Consider the following 23037-nt stretch of genomic DNA (forward strand, 5'->3'; position numbering starts at 1 on the left):
CATTATCTTTAACTTTATTCATTATTTCAGCCTCATTGAAATTTTCATATTGCATAACACACTAGTCGCTTCTCTCAACTTCACCCACCCGCACATAATCCTTTGTCCTATATCCTTGTAAATATCACCGCTCTTTTGCACAACTGATCTTAAATACTTAAAACTTCCCACCTCTCCTATCACGTCCTCGTTTCCATGTTTCTCCGTCACTAGCTATCCTCATCAACTCTTGATATGAATTACATCCTTGATCCTATATTATCTGACTTATGTATTGCAATCTTAGTATTCCTCTATGGCTTTTCCTATCGATTATTCCTTTTAAGATTAATAATAGCAACCCGTTGTATCTTATGACCTATTAATTCATTTGGCCTTTTCTGTATACTCTTCCATATTAATTTCTTCTCAGATACTCTTTCTAAAAATTCTTCAATGTTAAATATATTAGTCCAAATTATCTTTTCTATCCTCCTGTAGCACCACATTTCGAATGCCTTTATTCTTCTCATTTTTTCTCCTATAATAGTCCATGTTTCGCATTCATATAACACGATTCTCAAAATGTACGTTTTTAGTATATTCTTTCTAACATTAAGATCAATATTTTTTGAAGTAAAAAGACTTATTTTCTTATTAAATGCCAACCTAGCTCGGGATATACTCTATATAATTCCCTTTTTGCATCTCCCATCTGAGTTTATAGTGCTATCCAAATATATGAAAAATCTTCTATTTGTTCTACAGTTTCATCGATCTTTAATTTTATTCTTAAGTTATTATCTCTACTACATACTAGGATTTTCATCTTTTATTGCGTTTATTTTTATATGTAAATCTTTTTTCATCATCTGTTCCAGTATTCCTAAAATCTTTTTCATTCTCCGCTATTATTGCAATGTCGTCCACGAATCTCAGCATGTCTATTCTGTAACCATTTACAGCTATGTCCTCTTTCTTATAATATCTATAGCCTCGTGATTGTAGGCATTAAATATTGAATGTGATAATGTACATCCATGTTCAACACCTATCTTTATTTTCGACTCTTTTTGAATATCTACCATTTTTATGATTGCCAATTCATTTTTATACAATTCATATAGTAGTTTCTTTCCGTGGTTCCAATTCCAGCTCTTTTCAGCATTTTTAAGAATATTTCCTAGTTAACATTATCGAATGCCTTCTGAATTTCAATAAACGCAATAAACGTCAATTCATCTTTCCGTATTCTTTTTTCCACTATTAATATTAAAGTCAATATCGCTTCTCTTGTACCCATATTTTTTTAAATCCGAATTGGTCCTCTGATTATATTTCTTTTATCTTCTTTCCATTCTCAATCTTTGAGACGTGCGAAAACAAGCTAATTGTTCGATATTGTTCACATAATTTAGCTGATGTCTTCTTTGGAATGGAAATAATTTTACCCATTACAAAGTTGGTAGTTATATCCGCCGTTTTTTAAATATATCTAATGAGTTTAAATAATTCATTTACCATATTTTATGCTGATTCCTTCTAAAGCTCAACCTGGATCTCATCTATTCCTGCTGCTTTCTTTGGTTTTAAGTCTCTTAATGCTTTGTCAGTTTCTCCTCTTAATACCGGAAATTCTACATACTCTACATCTTGTTCCATATAATTCATTGTCGCTAAATCTGTAACAAATTGTGCTTCTATATATTCCTTCCATCTATCTACAACCTCTTCCTGCTCATAAATAATTTCTCCTTCTTTATTTTCTATTGCTCTACTCCTACTTACCACTTACATGACCCTACTTATTCTTAAAATCATTTCTTCAAGAGCTGATCTCTACACTTCTAGTCTTTCATTAATTTCTTCTCTATTCTCTTCTATTTACACAATATTGTCAGCGAAAAATATGCACGACGGTACCTCTCCTTGTATTTTTCTATTAATTTCATCCATTACTTTAGAAAATAAATAAGAACATAAAGCAGAACCTTAGTGCTCTCCTACTCATACTCCAAAATCTTCTGTTACTCCAACGACACTTTTTACCCTAATACAAGTATATGACACAAATTCCCTATTATATTAATTTACCTTTATGGAACTTTTTTTCTCATTAATTTATTAATTTTCACTCTCTTGTATATCTTTTTCGCCTTTAAATATTGCCACCACAATAGTATTCTTCCATTCCTATAGCATTTTTCCTTCTAATAGGACTTTATTAAAAAGATTCTTCAACCACCTTATGTCAACACCGTGTAATATTTCTATATTTTTACTAAAACTTCATCTGGTATTACTACTTTATTCTTTTTGATTGATGCCACATCCTTCAATGCCTCTTTCCTACAAATTAAACCTACTTGTCAATTGTTCAATTAAATATCTCCTAATGTCTTTCTTGGATACTCCTCGTTTAGTTATTTTTGACTCCTACGACATTCCACACCGTTCTCTCTTTTACTGTCTTTAAAAATTCTATTTCTGTTTCCTTAACTAGATTCTAGATATCTATTTCATCTCTCTCCAAAACAATTTCATCACATTCTACTTGGAAAATTCTAATCATTTATTATAATTTTACTAATAAATCTAAAAAAATGTTCAAAAAACAATTATATATTATTGCTATGAATGTGGTATGAAAATATAAACTAATAAACAGCTATATCAAATAAAATCATTCATTAATTGTTTACTCACTTTTAATTTTAATGTTATTATTTTAAAAATATTTACCTTAAAATTAAAAGTAATGATCAAAAAAAAAAAAATTAATTATAATGGCATCTAGGCATAAATATTTGGTTATATTAATATTTTTACTAACAAATTAAAATAACAATTATCTATTTGTTTTGGTATAAATAAACAGCATTTCCATTGTTCAAGTATAAACACGACATAAAATAATCCACTTTTTTATTTTCGGCAATTATAATATTAGTCACGTATTAAAATTGATTATTTTAAACGTATAATTAAAAATTTTACAATAAGTCATTGATTATTATTATGTTTAGTAAATATTTTATACCCTTAACATAATAACTCTATAATGGTAAATTGAGATTAGTTATACTGTAAAACTAAATATACATAATGAAATGAAAATATATAAAAACGGTAAAAGTTTATCAATCATAGATATTGTCATGTAATAATATCTATTAATTGAAGTACAACATCGGTTTTTTAAATTTATTAGATAAGCTTTTAACTTCGATGAGAAGCTGAGAAGGTATTAATTTTACTAAGATTTTGTCTTTGTTATAACTTTTTCTCAGCTCTTAACGAACCGATTTTTTCAACGATACGTCTAAGGATCACAAATCATATCTAGTCAAAGGCATTACCCTTAAAAATTAAAAAAATTTTCCTCGTTTCCTGTAAATGGGGGAAATATCCAAAAAAATAACAAACTTAAAAATGAATTATTTTTAAAATTTTTTCAATTTGCTTTACTTATAACTGTCATAATTTTATTAAAAATGACCAAATCAAAATAATTTTACTTTTTATAGATGTTTTTAACTATTATTTGGTATTTTTTTTTATAAATATGACCCTTTACCTGTTCACAGGGAGGGATTAAAAATGACAACTTTTTCATATTAAATTAACTTTGAAAGTGATTCGAAAAGTTTGACACTTTTATATATATATTAAATTAAAGCTAATGTAATATACTTTATTATGAAAAAAAAAAATTTCTGACTTTACTTTGGTTTTACGAGGCTACCAAATGTTATTTTTATGTGAAAATTCTCGATTTTATATTTTACATTTTTAACTTTAAATTGCTATAACTTTTTGAAAAATATATAGATCAATACAATTGTTTTATGATAAATACTATTTATATTCCTCTTTTATTCGACATACTTTTTTTTTAAATAAAACCATTTTCCCTTTTTTCATTTATACATTATAAATATTTATATATATTTATTTATATATTACACTTATAAATCAGAAAGCTTGTAATCAGAATATAAATAAGGAAATAGGAGATCATGTAGCTTTTGGAACAATCCATTAATTTTTTAAAATTAATCATTATCTACAGATTTGCATTGAAGCGTTTTCTATGATAGTGATTTTAATCACTTTCAGATATCATCTTTACTGGACCCAACTATGCTAACTGTGTCGCGACCCTACTGTGCGGGGTTTTTTTTATTAAGACAGTAACATTTATTTATTTTTTCATAAATATAATCAAAATTCAATTGAATTTTTATAAAAAAATAATTTATTTTAAATCACCAGAAAAAAAACCTCATAGTAGTTCTTTTGTACGCAGAAGCTAGACCGTAGGACAGCTAGTTGTGCACCGCACTAGAATGCCGTTTTACCTTAAGCCTGTTTAAATCGCTATTATTGAAGGGGGAGAGTGGTTACCTGGTAGGATAACGGGTATCCACACATCCAATAATTAGCGAGAGTAGATGATAATAATTAAATAACAAATAATGACATATATTAGAAATTGTTCAAAGCGTATCTTAAATTAAAAAAACGGGAGCCCTTAAATACTAATGGCCGGCATACGACATAAAATAAAATAGTTAAACTCAATTAAAACAAATAATAAATAACATTATAAAATAATATAAACTCAGCTGAATACATGAATTTGTTGATAGTGATGAGTGGACTATATTGATGAGATCTTTTGGTAATGGTGTCGAACATCTGAGTATCACGAGTCAGATTGTAGATGCTTGGATCTAGACTCTGACGTAATGGCAGATAAAAACAGACCGCGGAAAAGCGACTGCGGCAATGAAGTTATTTAATGATGGCCAAGGCACAATCACTGGTGGCGTACAAGGGCACGAGAAATTTAAGCACAATGGTGCAATAAAAAAATAATAAAAGTTATGACGTACAATGGCCAAATAATTTACCAGTCAAGCGAAGGCGCTTGCTACAAAAAAAGTATAACGCATAATATAAATATTTATATTATAAACAATTGACTAACTGACTTACGACGTTGAACTGTACATGGATAACAATTGACATAGAGGCCATCGAATTACCGTGCTGGAAAGGCAAGGGGATGAGAAAAGCAAAAACGCTAGAGATCAGCTGTTATACTGTCATTTTTTGAGGTTCGTAACCGCTTCGATTAACGCCTAAATAAGCGACCATGCTATCCAACTCTCGATTGATAATTAGAATAATATCATAATTTAAAAACAAATGGATGATAAAAATATTTTAAAATAACATTTCTTGATTAACAAAGGTCTTGGTGCCATAGAGTTGTCTTTTTACTTTCATACCACATTCTTTCATTGATTTGACTTTACTCAAAACATAGTGATAGCGCATAAGTTACACATTCACTTCAATATTTTTCTCGGACAATTATCATCAAGTTAAAAATGTTAGTTACAAAAGACTTACTTGCGTTGAAATTTTTACTCCAAGTAAAAGAACTATTTGTCATGTTATGGTAAATAAAACAAGTTAAAGATAGAATTTGGAATGGTAACACATTATAAAAATAACAAGAAAATTGCTTCCAGCTTCAAATTTAAAAAATTGAGTGCGTTTCAAATCCTGAAGTTGTTTCTGACATATCTTATATAAGCTTTATAGAACTCAATTTGAGTACAAAGTGTTTTATACTTTATAAAATATTTTTTTTTTATAATAAAATATATTACAGCTTTAATTTAATATATATATATAAGCAGGTTAAGGGTCAGATTTATAACCAAATTATAGGTAAATAACTAGTAAATCGATTAAAAAAAAATTGTTTTTAATTATTTATTAGCAAAAATGACATGGCAGTTTTAAGAAAAAAATTTTAAAAATGTCGAAAATTAGCGATTTTTAAATTTGTGATAATTTTGGATATTTCTCCCAATTACAAGGAACGAGAAAATTTTTTCAATTTTTTAAGGGTAATTTCTTTAACTAGATACGATTTGTAACCTTTCGACGTATCGTTGAAAAAAATCGGTTCGTTGAGAGATAAGCAAAAATGTAACAGACACAAAAAAAAAAATAGTAAATAATAATAATTAAAAAAAGCACATAGTAAAATTAATAACTTCTCGGCCTCGCATCAAAGATAAAATTTTCTCTTACATTTAGTTACAAATTATTCAGGAATTTTTTGCTTTGTAATATTTTGAAGTCTATTTCTTATACCTTGTAGGAGATTCAACTTAATTTTTCAAATATAAATATGTATTTTTATTGAGTAGCAAGTCATAAACGGATTACCTGAATATTATTTTAGTTAAAATAATTAATTTAAACACAATTAATATTCATTCAACTGATGAATCAAGTCTAAGACCTTATGATTCTATTATTCAATTTTTGGTCAAATATTATGATTAGGAGATCAAAATAGTTTGATTATTACTGTAGAATACAAATTACTAGAACCGATCAAAATATTTTTAATAGAAAAAAATAAACCTTTTTGTCAACTTTCAAATTCAAATATAAAATCGCGAGACGCATATACGGTTATGAAGAGAGCCGCAATTTGGGCACCACTGCTATAAAACGTTTAAAATATTATTATTAATAGTAAATCAATGACTTCACATAGGGTAGCTGACTTTTCATAATTTTCAATTAAATTTATACTAATATATAATTTAATCATAGCATAAAATTGTATTTATTATATTTAGTATAAATTAATTATTTGATAAAAAAAATAATTGTAAATTATTTAATGATTAACTGTCATTTTCAGATACATTGCATAAAAATTTTTTTTTTTTTTTAATTTTAAGATTACTTGAGACCTACTATACAGGGTGGCCCACCACTCACTGACAACTTAAATAACTTTTGATCCAGTTAATATTTTTAGCTGATTTTTTTTTTAAATAATAGTTATACGTTAGGTCTATAGCTATATCTCAATAATTAATTTTTTTACATTTTATTAAAAATATTAATTATTTTTAAATTTTAAATAAAATGTAAAAAAAAAATCTAAGATAGCTATTTTGTAGAGTAGAATTTAAGAAAAATTTTAGTAAAAAAATATCTTATTAATATTGAGTAGTAAATATTCTGTAGCGTTTTGAAGTTTGTGAAAATTTGAATTTTCATGTATTATTTTACGGTATTAAACATTGAAATACGTATTGAGAAAAGGACAGATGAATGAGAGTGATAAGTAATAATTGCCTTATCTAATTTCTTATCAAGGTATTAATGCCAAGTTTGTAATGTATACACATTATCATCATATGTATACACAGTAATCATGAAAAGATAGCGTTTTCTTCTGTCCTTTTCTCAATACGTATTTCAATGTTTAATACCGTAAAATAATACATGAAAATTCAAATTTTCACAAACTTCAAAACGCTACAGAATATTTACTACTCAATATTAATAAGATACGTTTTTACCAAAATTTTTCTTAAATTCTACTCTACAAAATAGCTATCTTAGATTATTTTTTTATATTTTATTTAAAATTTAAAAATAATTAATATTTTTAATAAAATGTAAAAAAATTAATTATTGAGATATAGCTATAGACCTAACGTATAACTATTATTAAAAAAAAAATCAGCTAAAAATATTAACTGGATCAAAAGTTATTTAAGTTGTCAGTGAGTGGTGGGCCACCCTGTATATATACCATATAACCACGCTAATTATGATATCCTTGCTATCAACTTTTAACTTAAAATTTGAATACTAAATTTTGTATTCTACAGTAAAAATCAAACTATTTTGATCTAATAATCATAAAATATGACCAAAAATTGAATAAAGAGGCCGTTTTTTTATTTTTGGTCAAAATACTAAAAATGCGATGAATGACCAGTAAAATTTTTTTTAAAAATCTCAAATCTTGACAATGCTTATTATAATGTATACAAGGCGATCGAAATCTGGTAAGACACTCATTTTCTCAGAAACTATTGAGAATTTTCAATTTTTTTAAAGAGAAAAAATATCAAAAAAATTTTGTTTGTACAATTTTTTTTTCCGAATAACCGTTCGTCTGTTACAGCTTGTTAAAGTTAAGTGATTTTAGGCCAAGTTTCTATTGTTATTTTACTGTATTAAATACAGAAGTCATTATTTTTATTTGTAAGTCTTAAACACCCATAGACTTTGCTATTATTAATACACCGAAAAACAAATTTTGAATCTATTATTGTTATGACTCATTTAGTGCGTCGTACATTTTTTTAGCTAATTTTCCTGTTATAACTTGATCAATAAAATTTTTGTTTATACGACAGCAAATAAAAATAATGACTTCTGTATTTAATAAAGACTTAACTTAACTTTAACAAGCTGTAACGAACGAACAGTTAATCGAAAAAAAAAATTGTACAAACAAAGTTTTTTTGATATTTTTCTGTTTAAAAAAATTGAAAATTCTTAATAGTTTCTGAGAAAATGAGTGTCTTACCAGATTTCAATCACTTTGTATAATTAAGTTAAAATCCTCTTTAAAATTTTGATGATAGACTTTTTTTGTTCCTCTCTAATATTTATATATATACAGGGTGATTTTTTTATCATAACCCACTCAATTACTTATACACCCAAAGAAAAACTTGGATCTATATAATAAATTCATTGTTCAATTTGATAAATATATCATTACTATTGAATCAATGATATATTTATCAATATGATATTTTTTTTTCTTGTCTTGAACAATAATTATTTATAAGAATAGTTATTTTGTTCGTATTAATAAAACATTATCATAAACCCTTGATAAAATTTCTCTTTCAATTTTGATTGAGGTTTTTCTTTGGGTGTAGAATAATAATAATTAAAAAATTTTTTTTTTATTATCTTTAGTTACACATTTCTCTTGAGTTATTAACTACGTAATACTTTTTAAGTTCATCCCTTATGCCAACTTTGTTTTTTTAAATGGTAACACATATTTTTAATATAATAAAATGTTTGAGTTTTTAATTTAATAATAAATGGCATTTGAATATTTAATATAACTTAATTCGTTTATTAGATATAATCATTTAAAGTTTCAAATTTTTGAGTTAATATACAGATATAATACACAAGGGATTACAAATATAGGTAGCTAATTGGTTTTTTATGACATTGCTGTCACAGTCACGGATTGTTTATTATCAATTTTAACTATCAATAGATATACTTTTTGTATTGTCAGTTAGTGTATTTATAAACTAACAATGTACCTCACTATCACTGATAATAACAAAGCTGTGTACTTGCGAATGTCGATGTCATAAAAAACCAATTAGCTACCTGTATTTATAATACTTGTGCATTATACATGTATAATAACTCAAAAATTTGAAACTTTAAATGTTTATATCTAATAAACGAATAAAGTTTTTTTAAAAATTCAAATGCTATTTACTATTAAATTAAAAACTCAAACATTTTATTATATTAAAAATATGTGTAACCATTTAAAAAAACAAAGTTGACCCCCTTACAAGGCATATGGGATGAACTTAAAAAGTATTACATAGTTAAAAATTCAAGAATAATGTGTAACTAAAGATAATAAAAAAAAAATGTTTGAATTATTATTATTCTATAAGTAATTGAGTGGGTTATGATAAAAAAATCACTCTGTATATAAATATAATGATTTTATTTAAAAAATCTTTCAATATGATTATTAAAAATAAAAAAATAAACAATATATTAAAGTAATATATTTTTTTAAAAATCGCATAAAAATATGGGTGCTGGTGATGGGGGTGCGACTTTAAATATAATACCGCTAATTATAGATATAAAAAATTGACAATGTAAATACATTAAACTAAAACACAATACACATATAATTATTTTAAAGGTCGCAGTAGAAAATAGAAATGAAAATAATAGTAAGAATAGCGATTATACTGTTATAGCAACCGATAACGACGAGCGTACACGTAGTAACTCTAAAAATAAATTACCCAATATAGTAATATACTAATATTTTACCGTATAGACTAGTGATGGACATTTTCGAATATTTTAAACTATGGAATAAATTATTCGAATTGTTTTTATACAACCGAGTAGTGTGTTTTTAGCATAAACTATTCGAATGGAGGTGCCGAATAGTTTTAAAAACTATTCGAATATATGTGTAACTATCGAATAGTTTTACTATTCGAATAGTTTTAGAATGACTATCGAATAGTTCGAATAGTTACAATTCGATATTTCCCATCACTAGTATAGACGACTCTGCCGGTCGTCCAAAACCCGCACATAAGATTGCAGCTAAACCGTATCCGCACACAAACGATTGGGCGCCTGACTTATAATATCCTAACACTGCTCATGTGTTTATGCGCACCGCATATACTTAGGGAAACAACTTTAATGTTCGCACACGACAAATAAATTATAACTATTTTACATTTAAATTTTGCATTTTTAATAAAAATGTAGAATTAAGAATATATAATTAATTTTCTTCTTTTAATTAATTTTAGTAGGGGGTGCGATCGTCCCGTCGTCCAAGCCACGAGCCTGCATGTATTATGTGTATGAGCGTAATGTATGCAAGATTGACAAAAAAATAGTTTTTCAACTATATTATCCTTAGTATCGTTTGCCACGTTAATTCCACATTGGAAACGATTCGAATTGATGTTGTATGGAAACAAGTTCGTTAATTTTAATGATTATTTAAGATGTGTAGTTTAACATCATATTTGATACTACAATTAACAACATTAGTTTTAGTATTTCATTATTTGAATAAAATTATACACTAACTATATGTCGAATCGCTTATGTTTTTCGATAAATACTTATTTGTTATTTTGTGTAACCCACAAATTTGTAGGATACATACACTTCATCATAACCGTGCTTTAGTAATATACTATCACAAATAAGATTAAACTCATTATATCTTATCTTTCATTTTATCATTTTATTTTTGAATAATAATTGTTAAGAAAATTATTTCTGACATTTTTTAGTGTCATATAATTTTTGATTTATCAGTTAATAATTATTTTTTATATACATTTCTAATACAGTAGAATAAGTAGTATCATATATTAACTGAATTTATTTTAATGGAAACATACATATTTTAGTTATTAATAACATAGAAAATGACGAGTCGTTAACAACTATTGAATCACTATTTCAATAGTTATGAAATTATTTTAAAGTATAGTCTTGAGAAATGGCGTCGGTATAACAATATTTATTATTTTGCCTCTATAATTTCTACTCTTCTGTATCTGCTTTGCTTTTACACAACAATACTATTCCTTCATTCTTTTAGAATTTTCCCTTCTAATTATATTTTATTAAACAGATATATCAACTACTTTATGTCAACACCGCCTAATATTTTCCATATTTCTATTTGCACTTCTATTTCTAGTTTTACTGCTTTATCGCACTTTATTTCTATTTTTCTGCCTTATACACTAGTCCAGACTACATTTTTGTAATGGAGTCCCTTCACCGTTGACACTACAAGCGTTGAGTATGCCTATACACATGACTATCAAACAGGTATTCTTAAAGTCTTCTTCGTCTCTAACTATTTTGTTTCCTCTTACATGTTCCGTGTACATCCGAGATGGGACAATTCACCAATGTTCTGTTTAAGACTCCTCATACATTTTGACAAAATTTTACACCGGCTGTCAACCTGACGCGATCTCATAAGTCACCTTTTACGAATAACAGAGGCGCCGTGGAAGTATTTTTTTTCCCCTATCCACAAGGATTAACAAAATATACAACTATAATTTTAACATCTCTCCGTCAATATTATAATACTAAATTATTAAATTTCAATTCATACTGAATTCAATAGATGACATAAGTATTTATAATTATATTTTAATAATTCTGTTAATTCTTTATTTCTATTAATAATATATTATAATTAATCCATTATTTTTTTAATTTAATTGACATTTAAAGTTTAATATTAGTTATATACAAAGCAATTATGAATTTATAGTTTTTAATTCTTTTGCGCTATAATTAATTAAATTATTTTTTTAAATTTAATTGCATATAGAGTTGAATAATAAGTCAAATGAAGCAATTTAAACCATTATTAATAATTTATATATTTTTCAAACATGCCTAAAATATTTAACACCTTGTATTAAAAGTATAAATTATGAATAATGTATTTGTATTGTAATGAGTAAACTAGAAAATATAGCGTTATTTAAAATATAACGTAATTGCGATTTAAATATATTTCAATCAGTTCATCATTATTATTAGACAAATACTTTATTCATTTTGAGGCAAAAATCTTAATATTTTCCAGAAAATTACAATAAAAATCTAAAATCATACAAAAATTGAATATTTTAACTTTTTCTTTGATAAAACTACTGATTTTAGTTTTGTTGTTTCACCATACACACGAACTAAGTAATTATACAAGATCAATATAAACAAACACAGAAGAAAGCAGAGGTAAGTGCGAATATTTGCATGCAATACTCTATAAAACTTTATATAATAAACAATAACAGAAAGAAGTAAAATATAGTTGAGTCGTTTAATTTATTTAAGCTATTTAACTGATATTACTATACATATTAGGGTGGATAAAAAAAATCGATCTTTGAAATTTTAATGAGAACCATTTTAACTTTATTATATACATTAAAATAGACATTTTGTGAAAATTTGAGATTTTAAAAAAAAATTTTACTGGTGGCTAAACGTGTTTTTAGAAGTTTGGTCAAAAATACTCCAAAAAACAAAAAACGGCCTCTGTTATTCAATTTTTGGTCAAATATTATGAATAGTATATCAAAATAGTTTGATTTTTACTGTAGAATACAAAATTTAGTATTCAAATTTTAAGTTAAAAGTTGATAGCAAGGATATCATAATTAGCGTGATTATATGGTATATATATAGTAGGTCTCAAGTAATCTTAAAATTTTTTTAATTATATTTTTTATAGAGTTTGGCTGATATTTATGTATATTATAAGTAGAAAAAAAAATTCTTCACTATTTTAAAAACTTATACATTTTTACAAATAATGCATAAGCTAAAATAAACGCTATTCTTGAAAATATGAATAAATGACGATTGTCTTTACATATTTTTCAAATAAATTTTTTTATCAAACAATTCATTTTTTATTAAACTTAATACAATAAAAAAGTAAGTCATATTTTTTTGGTAACATTTAAGCTGTTTTCTCGAGATGATTATAAAGAGTTGCTAGAATTCTGTTTGTTTTTCATTGAAAAAACATAAAAAAAAAAAAAAAAATTATAATCCATTCATCAGGAGCAATTTATAGGGCAAGATAGATGACGGTAATTATGATATCCACACTATCAGTTTTCGACTTAAAATTTTGAAACTAAAAAATTTGTATTTTACAGTAAAAACCAAACTATTTTGTTATACTATTCATAATATTTGACCAAAAATTGAATAACAGAGGCCGTTTTTTGGAGTATTTTTGGCCAAACTACTAAAAACACGTTTAGCCACCAGTAAAATTTTTTTTTAAAATCTCAAATTTTCACAAAATGTCTATTTTAATGTATATAATAAAGTTAAAATGGTTTTCATTAAAATTTCAAAGATCGATTTTTTTTTATCCACCCTATACATATGTAATCACCATATATAATAATAATCATATAATAAAAATTGATCACTTGTGGCTAATTACTTAACCAAAATTTTATATTAAAAATACTAATTCAATATAATTATAATTTCTAATAATAAACATCCTCCAACACCACAAGTAATTTCATTTTTGTTTATTACGTATTGTAATTTATTAAATGATATTATAACTTAATGTTATACCAACTTGCAATAAATAGTATAAATTTAGAATAAGTATTTGATATATGTAAATTAGCAAACATACCACTTTCGAAAATTTAAATATAAAGTAATAACGATATAAATATAAGCCAATAACCCCATTATTAGTGTTCATCTAATAATTTATCATTTGAAAGGTATAAATTTTAATGTTTAGAGGGAGATTTCAATGAACTTTATTTCTTGAAGTAAATAAATCTAATTCAAAATTATACACAAACTGAGTATTTAAAATGTTTTGACAAACGTTACTGATTTTTTTTTTTTATTATTTCATAGTAACCAATTGGTTAACAAATGATAGAATAACTTGACTATAACTACAACAGGTAAAAATGAATTTTTTTAGTGAAATACATATTGTTTTACTGGAAATAATTATTACAAATATTATCATTGCCTATACAAAAGATGAATTTAGTCAGAATTCTGAAAAACATATATCTATTACTATTAGCGATTTGAATAAACTAGTCAGAGAGTATCCTGCATTTTTAAAGTTGACATTACAAAAACAAGAATATTACACAGGAAAAGATGTATCTCGTTGTCCTATGCATTACAATGAAAATACTATATTAGATTATCCTGATCTTGCGCAGTCTAAAAATTTCAACCATATAGAACATACAAACCCCTGGACATGGACTCAAAATAATGAAACAGATGTTCCTGTACCCATTGACAATACCATTGGTCAAAAGTTAGGAAGTATCATTAAACCATGTATAAAAAACAATTTCAATATTATCCAATGTTATACTCAATATCTGAATGTTATCGAAAGCGTTGGTATAACATTAGTAGACAGATTTTGTTTGTTTGAACTTGAAGTTTGGAGTATGCTTGATAAATTGGAAGCTAGTGTAGATTATAAAGAAAATTTTAGTTTATTTAACATAACACTTAATACTGAATTTTTAACCTTAATTATAGATGTATTTAAAATTCTTTTAAATAATATTTCTTTTGCGTTTAAACGTTATGACATTTCGACTCTACCTCTTGACTGTGTTTCAAATGTTATGGGGATGTTTTCTACTGAAGGTGATGAATTTCAAGAAAATTTTTTAAAATGCCGGGAGTTAATGAAGTCAAAAAGAAATTATGCTATTTTAGATAATGATCAATACTGGGAGTGGAATATTACTTCTGATTGCAAACCTGATAACGGATTATTATGTCTCGAACAACATAAAAATAATGATATAGGATTAAATCTATTTGCATTCAACGAATATAATTAATTTTTTAAGTAATAATTTCTTTTGTTTAATAGCTAATTTTTTATGTCATATTTACTTTTATTCAACTGTATTGATTATTTTTGTGAAATATAAATGAATTTAATTTTGTATACTTATAGTATATAATACCTTGTCTTAATAGTATAAATTAAGAATAATTCAACTGCGTTGTAATGCTTATATCAACAAATATGGCGTTATTTTAAATATAAAGTAAGTGTAATTTAAATATATTTCAAACAGTTCATAAGTATTATTCGATAAATACTATATTCCTTTTGAGTTATAAATATTAATATTATCCAGAAAATTTCAATGAAAATTCGAAATTATACATAAATTGGATATTATAATTTTTTTTTTTGAAAAAATGATCGGGTTTTTTTCTATGTATAAATATCTTAATGTAACCAAGTGATTGAATAATTTTTTTAAAACTAAAACAGGTAAAAATTAAATATTTTTTGAAAAATATTCACTTATTACTAAAAACTTAGTGATGAACGATCTAATGGGTTAAAAACTATATTCGGAATGGTAACACATTATAAAAATAACAATAAAATTGCTTCCATCCTCAAATTTAAAAAAATGAGTGCGTTTCAAATCCTAAAATTGTTTGTGACATATCTGATATAAACTTTATAGAACTCAATTAGAATACAAACCACCATTATACTTTTATTCTTAATAAGTTAAAAAAACTAACAGGGATTATCATATTGATTTGCACGTGCATTATTATTACACAAGAAACATTTAATTAAACAATATATTTATTTATCTATAAGACTGAAAATTTAAATTGAATACAATGATTAGTTTTACATTTCTATATTTCCCAAACTTAACATGCTACACAGAATGGTGACCGAATTTCCCATGTTAAAGAGTCAAAGATGTTTAATGGTTAGGTAAACATAGACGGAACGGGTATTTTGGTAGGATTGCACCACATTACCAATGCAAAAATCACAAGAAAATCACGTTGGCACTCTGGGGATCGAACACGGGGCCTTATGTGTTGAAATATATATTACTATTCAGGCCGACCCCTTTAATTTTTATATATATATATATATTTGATAATATAAATTATTTAATGTATTTATAAAATAGACCTACAGATTATACCAACTTAAATTTAAATATAAAGTAATTACAATTTATACATACTTCAAAAAAATTATCCTAATTTTTTAACAATAATTCAATAATTTAACTTTTCCTCAAAATAATTGCTAATAGATAGTTTTAAAAGTTTTACAGTAAGTAATTTGTTAATAATTAAATAAAAATACATACAATATTATATATAGAATATTTTACAATTAAATCAGTAATAATTCATAAGAACAAAGATGTAATCATATTCAAAAATAATTTATCATATGTGAAATATTAATTTTAATATTAAAAAGAAATATGCGTTGAACTTTATATTCTAATAAAGTTGAATTTAATTAAAAATAAAACAAACATTGAATAGCTTAAATATTTCTTGGATAATCGTTACTGATTTTTTTTATAATTTCATAGTAACCAATTTGTTCACAAGTTGCAGAATAATTTCACTATAACTATAAGAGGTAAAAATGAATTATTTTAGCGAAATACATATTATTTTACTGAAAATAATAATTTCAAATGTTATTGTTTATACACATGATGAAATGAGTCAGAATACTGAAATTCAAAAATCTATTACTATTGACGATTTAAATATACTCATTAGGGAGTATCCTGCATTTATAAAGTTGACGTTACAAAAACAAGATTATTACACAGGAAAAAATGTATCTCGTTATCATATGCCTTATAACAAAAATACTATATTAGACGATCTTGATCTTGATATTGTGCAGTCTAAGTATTTCAACCCTAGAAAATGTAAAAAACCTTGGACGTTGACACAACAAAATGAAATAGATGTTCCTGTTCCCATTGACGATGCAATTGGTAAAAAATTAGGAAATATCATTAAACCATGTATAAAAAACAATACCAATATTATCCAATGTTATACTCAATATCTGAATGTTATTGAAAGCGTTGGTTTAACATTAGTAGACAGATTTTGTTTGTTTATACTTGAAGTAATAGATAGACTTGATGATTTAAATGACAATGCAGATTTTATTAATGATTTCAGCTTGTTTGATATTACAATTAATTTTGCCGTTTTAAACATTATTATAGAGAAATTTGCTGTTCTTTTTTATAATATTTTGTCTTCATTCAAACGATATTATATTTCTACTCTGCCTCTTGACTGTGTTTCGGATGTCTTGACTACATTTACAACTAATATTATTTTATATGATGGTCCATTTATAGAAGACTTAGATGTATATTATGAACAATTGTTGAAATGTAGGGAATTAATGAAATCAAAAAAAAATTACGTGGTTTTAGACAATGATCAATACTGGAAATGGGATTATACATCTGATTACAAACCTGGTGATGATTTAATGATTCTCGCACAACAGGAAAATAATATTATAGGATTAAATCTATTTGCTACAATAAATTAAAATAATTTTGTGCTTTTAAATCATAAGGAATTTTTAACTCATTATTCCGAAATAAAAATTAGCTATTTAAAACTTTTGTAAATTAAATGTTTTAACTAATCTAGTGTAATTGTAATACTCTAATTTAATGTATATTAAGAAATTTTTAAATTTTAACATTGAATACAATTCAATTTGTATGAGTTTTTTTTACAATTATACACATTTTCTTCCTTATGAAATAAATTTTTTTTTTGGATTTTTATCAATTAAATTAACTTGAATCAATATATATGTTGAAATAGAATAATAAATAAAAAAATGGAAAATAATCAATGCCATGATAATTTACTGATTTTTTAAAATTGTTCAAGTAATCAATGTGTAAAATAGAAATTTTTAATACGATGTTAATTAGGTTATTAATATATAAAAATGAAAAATAATGACAAAGTTGAATATTATCGTCTATTAGCGATGCTGTCAATTTATAAGACAATTAATGCATATTTAATTTTACTATTTATATATAATTGTTTTTAACATAAAATACTATATTTTGTAATTGTACTTTTATTATGTTATTTTGATGGAATATTATTGAATTATTTTTTGAGAATACAAAGCTAATCAACTTGTTATGATCATATCTTAGGCTAGGTACAAGAATTTTTGTTTTTAATAATACAAGGATTATTTTGTGATTATCCTGGAGCTACTCTCTATAAAAATCTAAGAGATGATTTAGTAATAATCATTTTTAATATATAAATTTGTTAAATTATTAATATGTAAATTTGTTAAACACCTATTCAGTTTGATATGGATGAATTCTTGTTGATCAAATTGTAAACACAGAAAGTTATATGTTATTTTTCAGCGATTAACTATAAGGTTTAACTATAAGAAATTTGAATTCTTTTGTAGTAAAGATTAACAAAGAGAGGGTGAAGTATTTATACGGACAGACCCACAAAAAATAAAACACAGTAAAATACTATTTCTATAAAGCTAAAATTTATAGATTTATTTAAAATATTATATTTTATTGTTAAATTAATTATCATATTAAATTATAGTTTTTTAAAAGTATTAGAATTGTCCTTTATGACTAGATATTTTTGTTAAGTCAACTCCATAAATTCAGTTTATTCAGTTGATTAAAAAAAAAAACAATAAATTTGAGTTACAACGTTTTCATTCTGAAGTGATGAATTATTGATATCGTAAAATAAAACTGAAATTATCAAAAGTTTTGCAAAATTAAAAATTTTTTGAAACTTACTTTAAAAACGTCGAAAATGCTTAAATTTAAAAACAAAACCTTTATTATTATTTGGTAGAGAACGCCTCTAGCTAAGACCTAGTGGACCAGTTGTCACAAACAGTGTTGATTATATTATATCGTACAGCAGCTGATATCATGCGTCCTTGTATTGCTCACCCCCTTGCGAATCCAGAATGGAAAATCGCTGACCTACGTGTCAATTGTCATCTGTGTACAGATCATCGTTGTAAGTCAGTGTATCATTCTTTTTGTAGCAAGCGCCTTCGCTTGGCTAGTCGATTGTTTGGGTATTGTACTTCATATTTTATATTATTTGTTTATTGCATTATTTTACTCTCGTGGCCTTGCACATCTCCAATATTGGGCCCTGTCTATCACTATATAACTTCTTTTCCGTAGTCGCTTTTCCGCTGTCAGTTTTCATCCGCCATTACGTGCCTGCATTTATACTTTAATTCGTGATACTCAAATGTACAACACCATTACAATAAGATCTAATACGGTACACTTGGTAGCACAGTGGAGCCATGGCACAGTATGAACGTGACATATTTGGGACAAGTATAAAAGATTAAAATCACTATCATAATAAACGCTTCCATGCAAATCTCTAGATAGTGTTTAATTTTAAGAAATTGGTGGATTATTTCAAAAGCAGCATCAACTCCATTACCTTAATTATATCCTGATTAATAGTTCTTTAATTTATAATTATAACATATAAATAATTTATTATTGTAATTTTTACGGATAAATTATAAAAAATAATAAAGTAGTTGTTACTTTTATAGCAAACTTGTATGAAAACTGGAGGGCTTGATTCTATACATTTCAATAAAAATAACACAACCGCACAAAAAAAATTTTCGGGTTTTGGAGTCTAACCATGTTTTTGTGGTTGCTAAATCCGAATCTGAGGTCGAAACCACCCCATCGGGCTAGGGTTTCTCATAACCTCAAAAAAACCCCTTCATCGAGTCATATAACGATAAACATTTCACATCAAACCACATAACGTTTTGAAATCATTCTATGATACCTCGTTACCATAAGTCCATAATCATATAACTCGATAACACCATAATACCATAATTTCATTGCCCCCCAAGTCAAACAAAACAGATCACCTCAGTCAATTTGTATCAAATCAAATAATTATGGTGTTATGAGGTTATATGGTTATGGACTTATGGTAAAGAGGTATCATGGAGTAATTGTGTTATGATTTCAAAAGGTTAAGGGGTTTGATATGAAGGGTTTATCGTTATATAGATCGATGAAGGGTTTTTTTTGAAGTTATGAGAAACCCTGGCCCCATGGTGTGCTTTCGACCTCAGATTTGGATTCAGCAAACTTTATAAACATATAGTAAATATAGTCAGACTCTCGAACCGGAAAATTGATTTTTTTTGTGTGGCTAAGTAATTGTTTGTGACCTTTGAATAAATTGACTGGTCTACAAGGAATTTTTATTAGAGACCAAAAAATACATTTTTAAATCCATATTTGGTCCGATTTCAAAATATGCAATTAGATTTTTTTTTATAACCTCTTTTTTGAGATTAATTCTAAATAGTAAAAAATAAGTCTTTACATTATTATAAAAATATTAGAACAAAAAACCCAGCTCAGTGATGACGTGGCATAGTTGTATCAAGTACAATGATATATGACAGTGATTAAAATAACTGTCAAATGAAAGATGTATATAAATACTATTTCTCATGAAAATATTGTATTGATCCATACGTCTTTTAAAAAGTTATAGCATTTTAAAGTAAAAAATATAAAATCTAGAATTTTCACAAAAAAATAGCATTTGGTAGCCATTTTCAATGTGAAGACAAAATAAACTCCGAAAATTTTTTTTTTCATAATAAAGTATATTACATTAGCTTTAATTTAAGATATATATAAAAGTGTCAGACTTTCCGAATCACTTTCAAAGTTATTTTTTTGTGAAAAAGTTGTTATTTTAAATCCCTCCCTGTGGGTAGATAAAGAGTCAGATTTATAAAAAAATATACCAAATGATAGGTAAAGACATTATGCATCTATAAAAAAATTATTTTGATTTGGTCATTTCAAATAAAGTAAGGGCAGTTTTAAATTAAAAAATTGAAAAAAATTGGAAAATCAGCGATTTTAAAATTTGTAATTTTGTTTTGAGGTTTCCCCCATTTACGGCGAACGAGAGAAATGTTTTCAATTTTATAATGTCTTCAACTAGATACGATTTGTGATCTTTTGATATATCGTTGAAAGAAATCGGTTCGGTGAGAGCTGAGAAAAAGTGGTAACAGACCAAAAAAATATATATCATAGTAAAACCAATACCTTCTCAGCTTCGCATCGAAGCTAAACAAATTATTCTTCTAATTATTATTACTTTTGATTTAATACATTAAAAATAATCCGTGAAAAATTTTGTTTCAAAAAGTTATGTGTTAACCTATTTTTTTTCTCTTTTTAAGTTGATTTTTATGAAATTTTATATTTTAAATGCTTATTTTTTTACCATAATTTTTTTTTAGATTAACTTGCAAGTTTGATTTGAAATCAATAAATAGAAACATTTATAAGAATTTATAAATATAAATACACGCATAAATTTAAGCATGTCAATGGGTTCAATAACCTCTGTGTTTCGAGCAGTGGTAATGGCAATACTAGTAGGGGCCCAAAACTTGCTAGTATTCATATAAAAAAATATAACTATTCTATGAGATAGTCAAGCCGCTCTGTTGCACTTAATAACAACTAGGTGACTCCAAGGCTAGTCCTTAATGTGGTGAAATTGTATAAACACTAGCAATGTTCCTTAATGTTATACTGACATAGGTACCGGGACACAGCGATGTGACTGGAAATGTAAAAACAGACTTTATATAAGTTTCGAGAAACTTTTAAAATAATTTTTCCACATAAATAATTATCCATTTTAATTATTTTTCTGACCAACAATTTAATTACTAGTAATTTTATAATATTTTACAAATATATGTTTACATTAATGTCAATATTTTTAATAACCTTTAGCGTATTTGTTACGCCGAACAGATGGCAGGATAAAATAGTTAAATTTTTAAGAAAAACAAGCCTCCCTTCATCACATTACACACAAGTTTGATATAAAAAGGATAAATAAATTAGCACACCAGCACATTATTCACGCATACACTCATTCTTTTATATTTAAGTTAATAAAATAAAATCCATGTTACTTTTGTCAACCTTAATTATAAGACGTTCATATTTGTTGAAATAACTAACACTAAACATAAAAATTAATTCAGTTTATAGACCCTCATATCAGTGTTTTATTTATTTAAATAAAATTGATGTATTGACGTCGACAAAAAACATTACAATTTATCATTTATCAATGGGTTCAATTAAATATCAAGGTAAGTGTAGTCGTAAGGCATGTACTATATTTATGTAATATAAGAAATAGATAACAGTGGGTAAAAGTTAGGATTAGAATAATAAAAAGTAATCCAAAGCAACCCAATCCATTTAATCTAACCCCTTCTCCATTATCTACCTTTACTTTTTATTAGAAAATACAATCAATATTCTTCTAGCAATTAAAATTGATGATTGAGGTTAATAAAATTGACTCATCTTTTCGTTGTCTTTATCTAAGCTCTTAAAATAAATTGTAGTCAGATAGGAATAATTTGAATACTAACATAAAATTTGTAAGTGTCAAGAAGCGTACAGCAGTCGAGATTGTTTCTTACTCACTTTTCACCGTGTTATGCTAAATAACTAAATGAAATTTACTTTTTGTATAGAATAGAATTTTGTAAAATTTGTAGAATTTGCGAAGAGTGGGGTTCAAACCTAGTACTCCAAGCGTAATTTTAGTATTACCGATAAGGTAATCGTACATAGAAATTGTCAGTAAATAAAAAAGAAAATTTAAGCTTGTTTAAAATTTCAAAGACACATTTCACGTCTTAGAAAAATCAATAATTTAAAAAAAGTTTAACCTTATATTCTATGTAAGTTAGGTTCATATAATTTATATGAAAATCAGTGACCTCATTACTATGGCCCCTTTGTAGAATATTTTAAAATATAAAAATGGCTTAGTTTTACATTTTAGCTTCGATGCGAAGCTGAGAAGGTATTGGTTTTACTAAGATGTGTTTTTTTTTTTTTTTTTTGT

The 23037-nt window shown here is 25.6% G+C and overlaps 2 protein-coding genes across 5 annotated transcripts; both read left to right on the top strand.

Annotated features, from left to right (window-relative positions):
* Positions 1–11366: 11366 nt before the first annotated feature.
* On the top strand, positions 11367–15166 carry LOC126902848 (uncharacterized). 3 transcript variants are annotated; one of them, XM_050680514.1, is made up of 3 exons: positions 11367–11487; positions 12343–12417; positions 14089–15166. In XM_050680514.1, exon 3 carries the CDS (start codon positions 14145–14147, stop codon positions 15054–15056), a length of 912 nt encoding a protein of 303 aa, XP_050536471.1. In that variant the 5' UTR covers positions 11367–11487; positions 12343–12417; positions 14089–14144; the 3' UTR covers positions 15057–15166. The 3 variants fall into 3 exon arrangements, with proteins under 3 accessions (XP_050536471.1, XP_050536472.1, XP_050536470.1); XM_050680515.1 differs by lacking the exon at positions 11367–11487 and adding an exon at positions 13967–13997 and having other exon boundaries at positions 12184–12417; XM_050680513.1 differs by lacking the exon at positions 11367–11487 and having other exon boundaries at positions 12185–12417.
* A 249-nt stretch (positions 15167–15415) lies between these two features.
* Positions 15416–17782, top strand: LOC126902842 (uncharacterized). Of its 2 annotated transcripts, XM_050680504.1 has the most exons (3): positions 15486–15502; positions 16596–16645; positions 16739–17782. In XM_050680504.1, exon 3 carries the CDS (start codon positions 16868–16870, stop codon positions 17591–17593), a length of 726 nt encoding a protein of 241 aa, XP_050536461.1. In that variant the 5' UTR covers positions 15486–15502; positions 16596–16645; positions 16739–16867; the 3' UTR covers positions 17594–17782. The 2 variants fall into 2 exon arrangements, with proteins under 2 accessions (XP_050536460.1, XP_050536461.1); XM_050680503.1 differs by having other exon boundaries at positions 15416–15502; positions 16596–17781.
* Positions 17783–23037: the final 5255 nt, after the last annotated feature.

The sequence above is a fragment of the Daktulosphaira vitifoliae genome, unplaced genomic scaffold (genome assembly GCF_025091365.1).
Source record: "Daktulosphaira vitifoliae isolate Bord-2020 unplaced genomic scaffold, ASM2509136v1 Scaffold_3, whole genome shotgun sequence".
In the NCBI taxonomy this organism is placed as follows: domain Eukaryota; kingdom Metazoa; phylum Arthropoda; class Insecta; order Hemiptera; family Phylloxeridae; genus Daktulosphaira; species Daktulosphaira vitifoliae.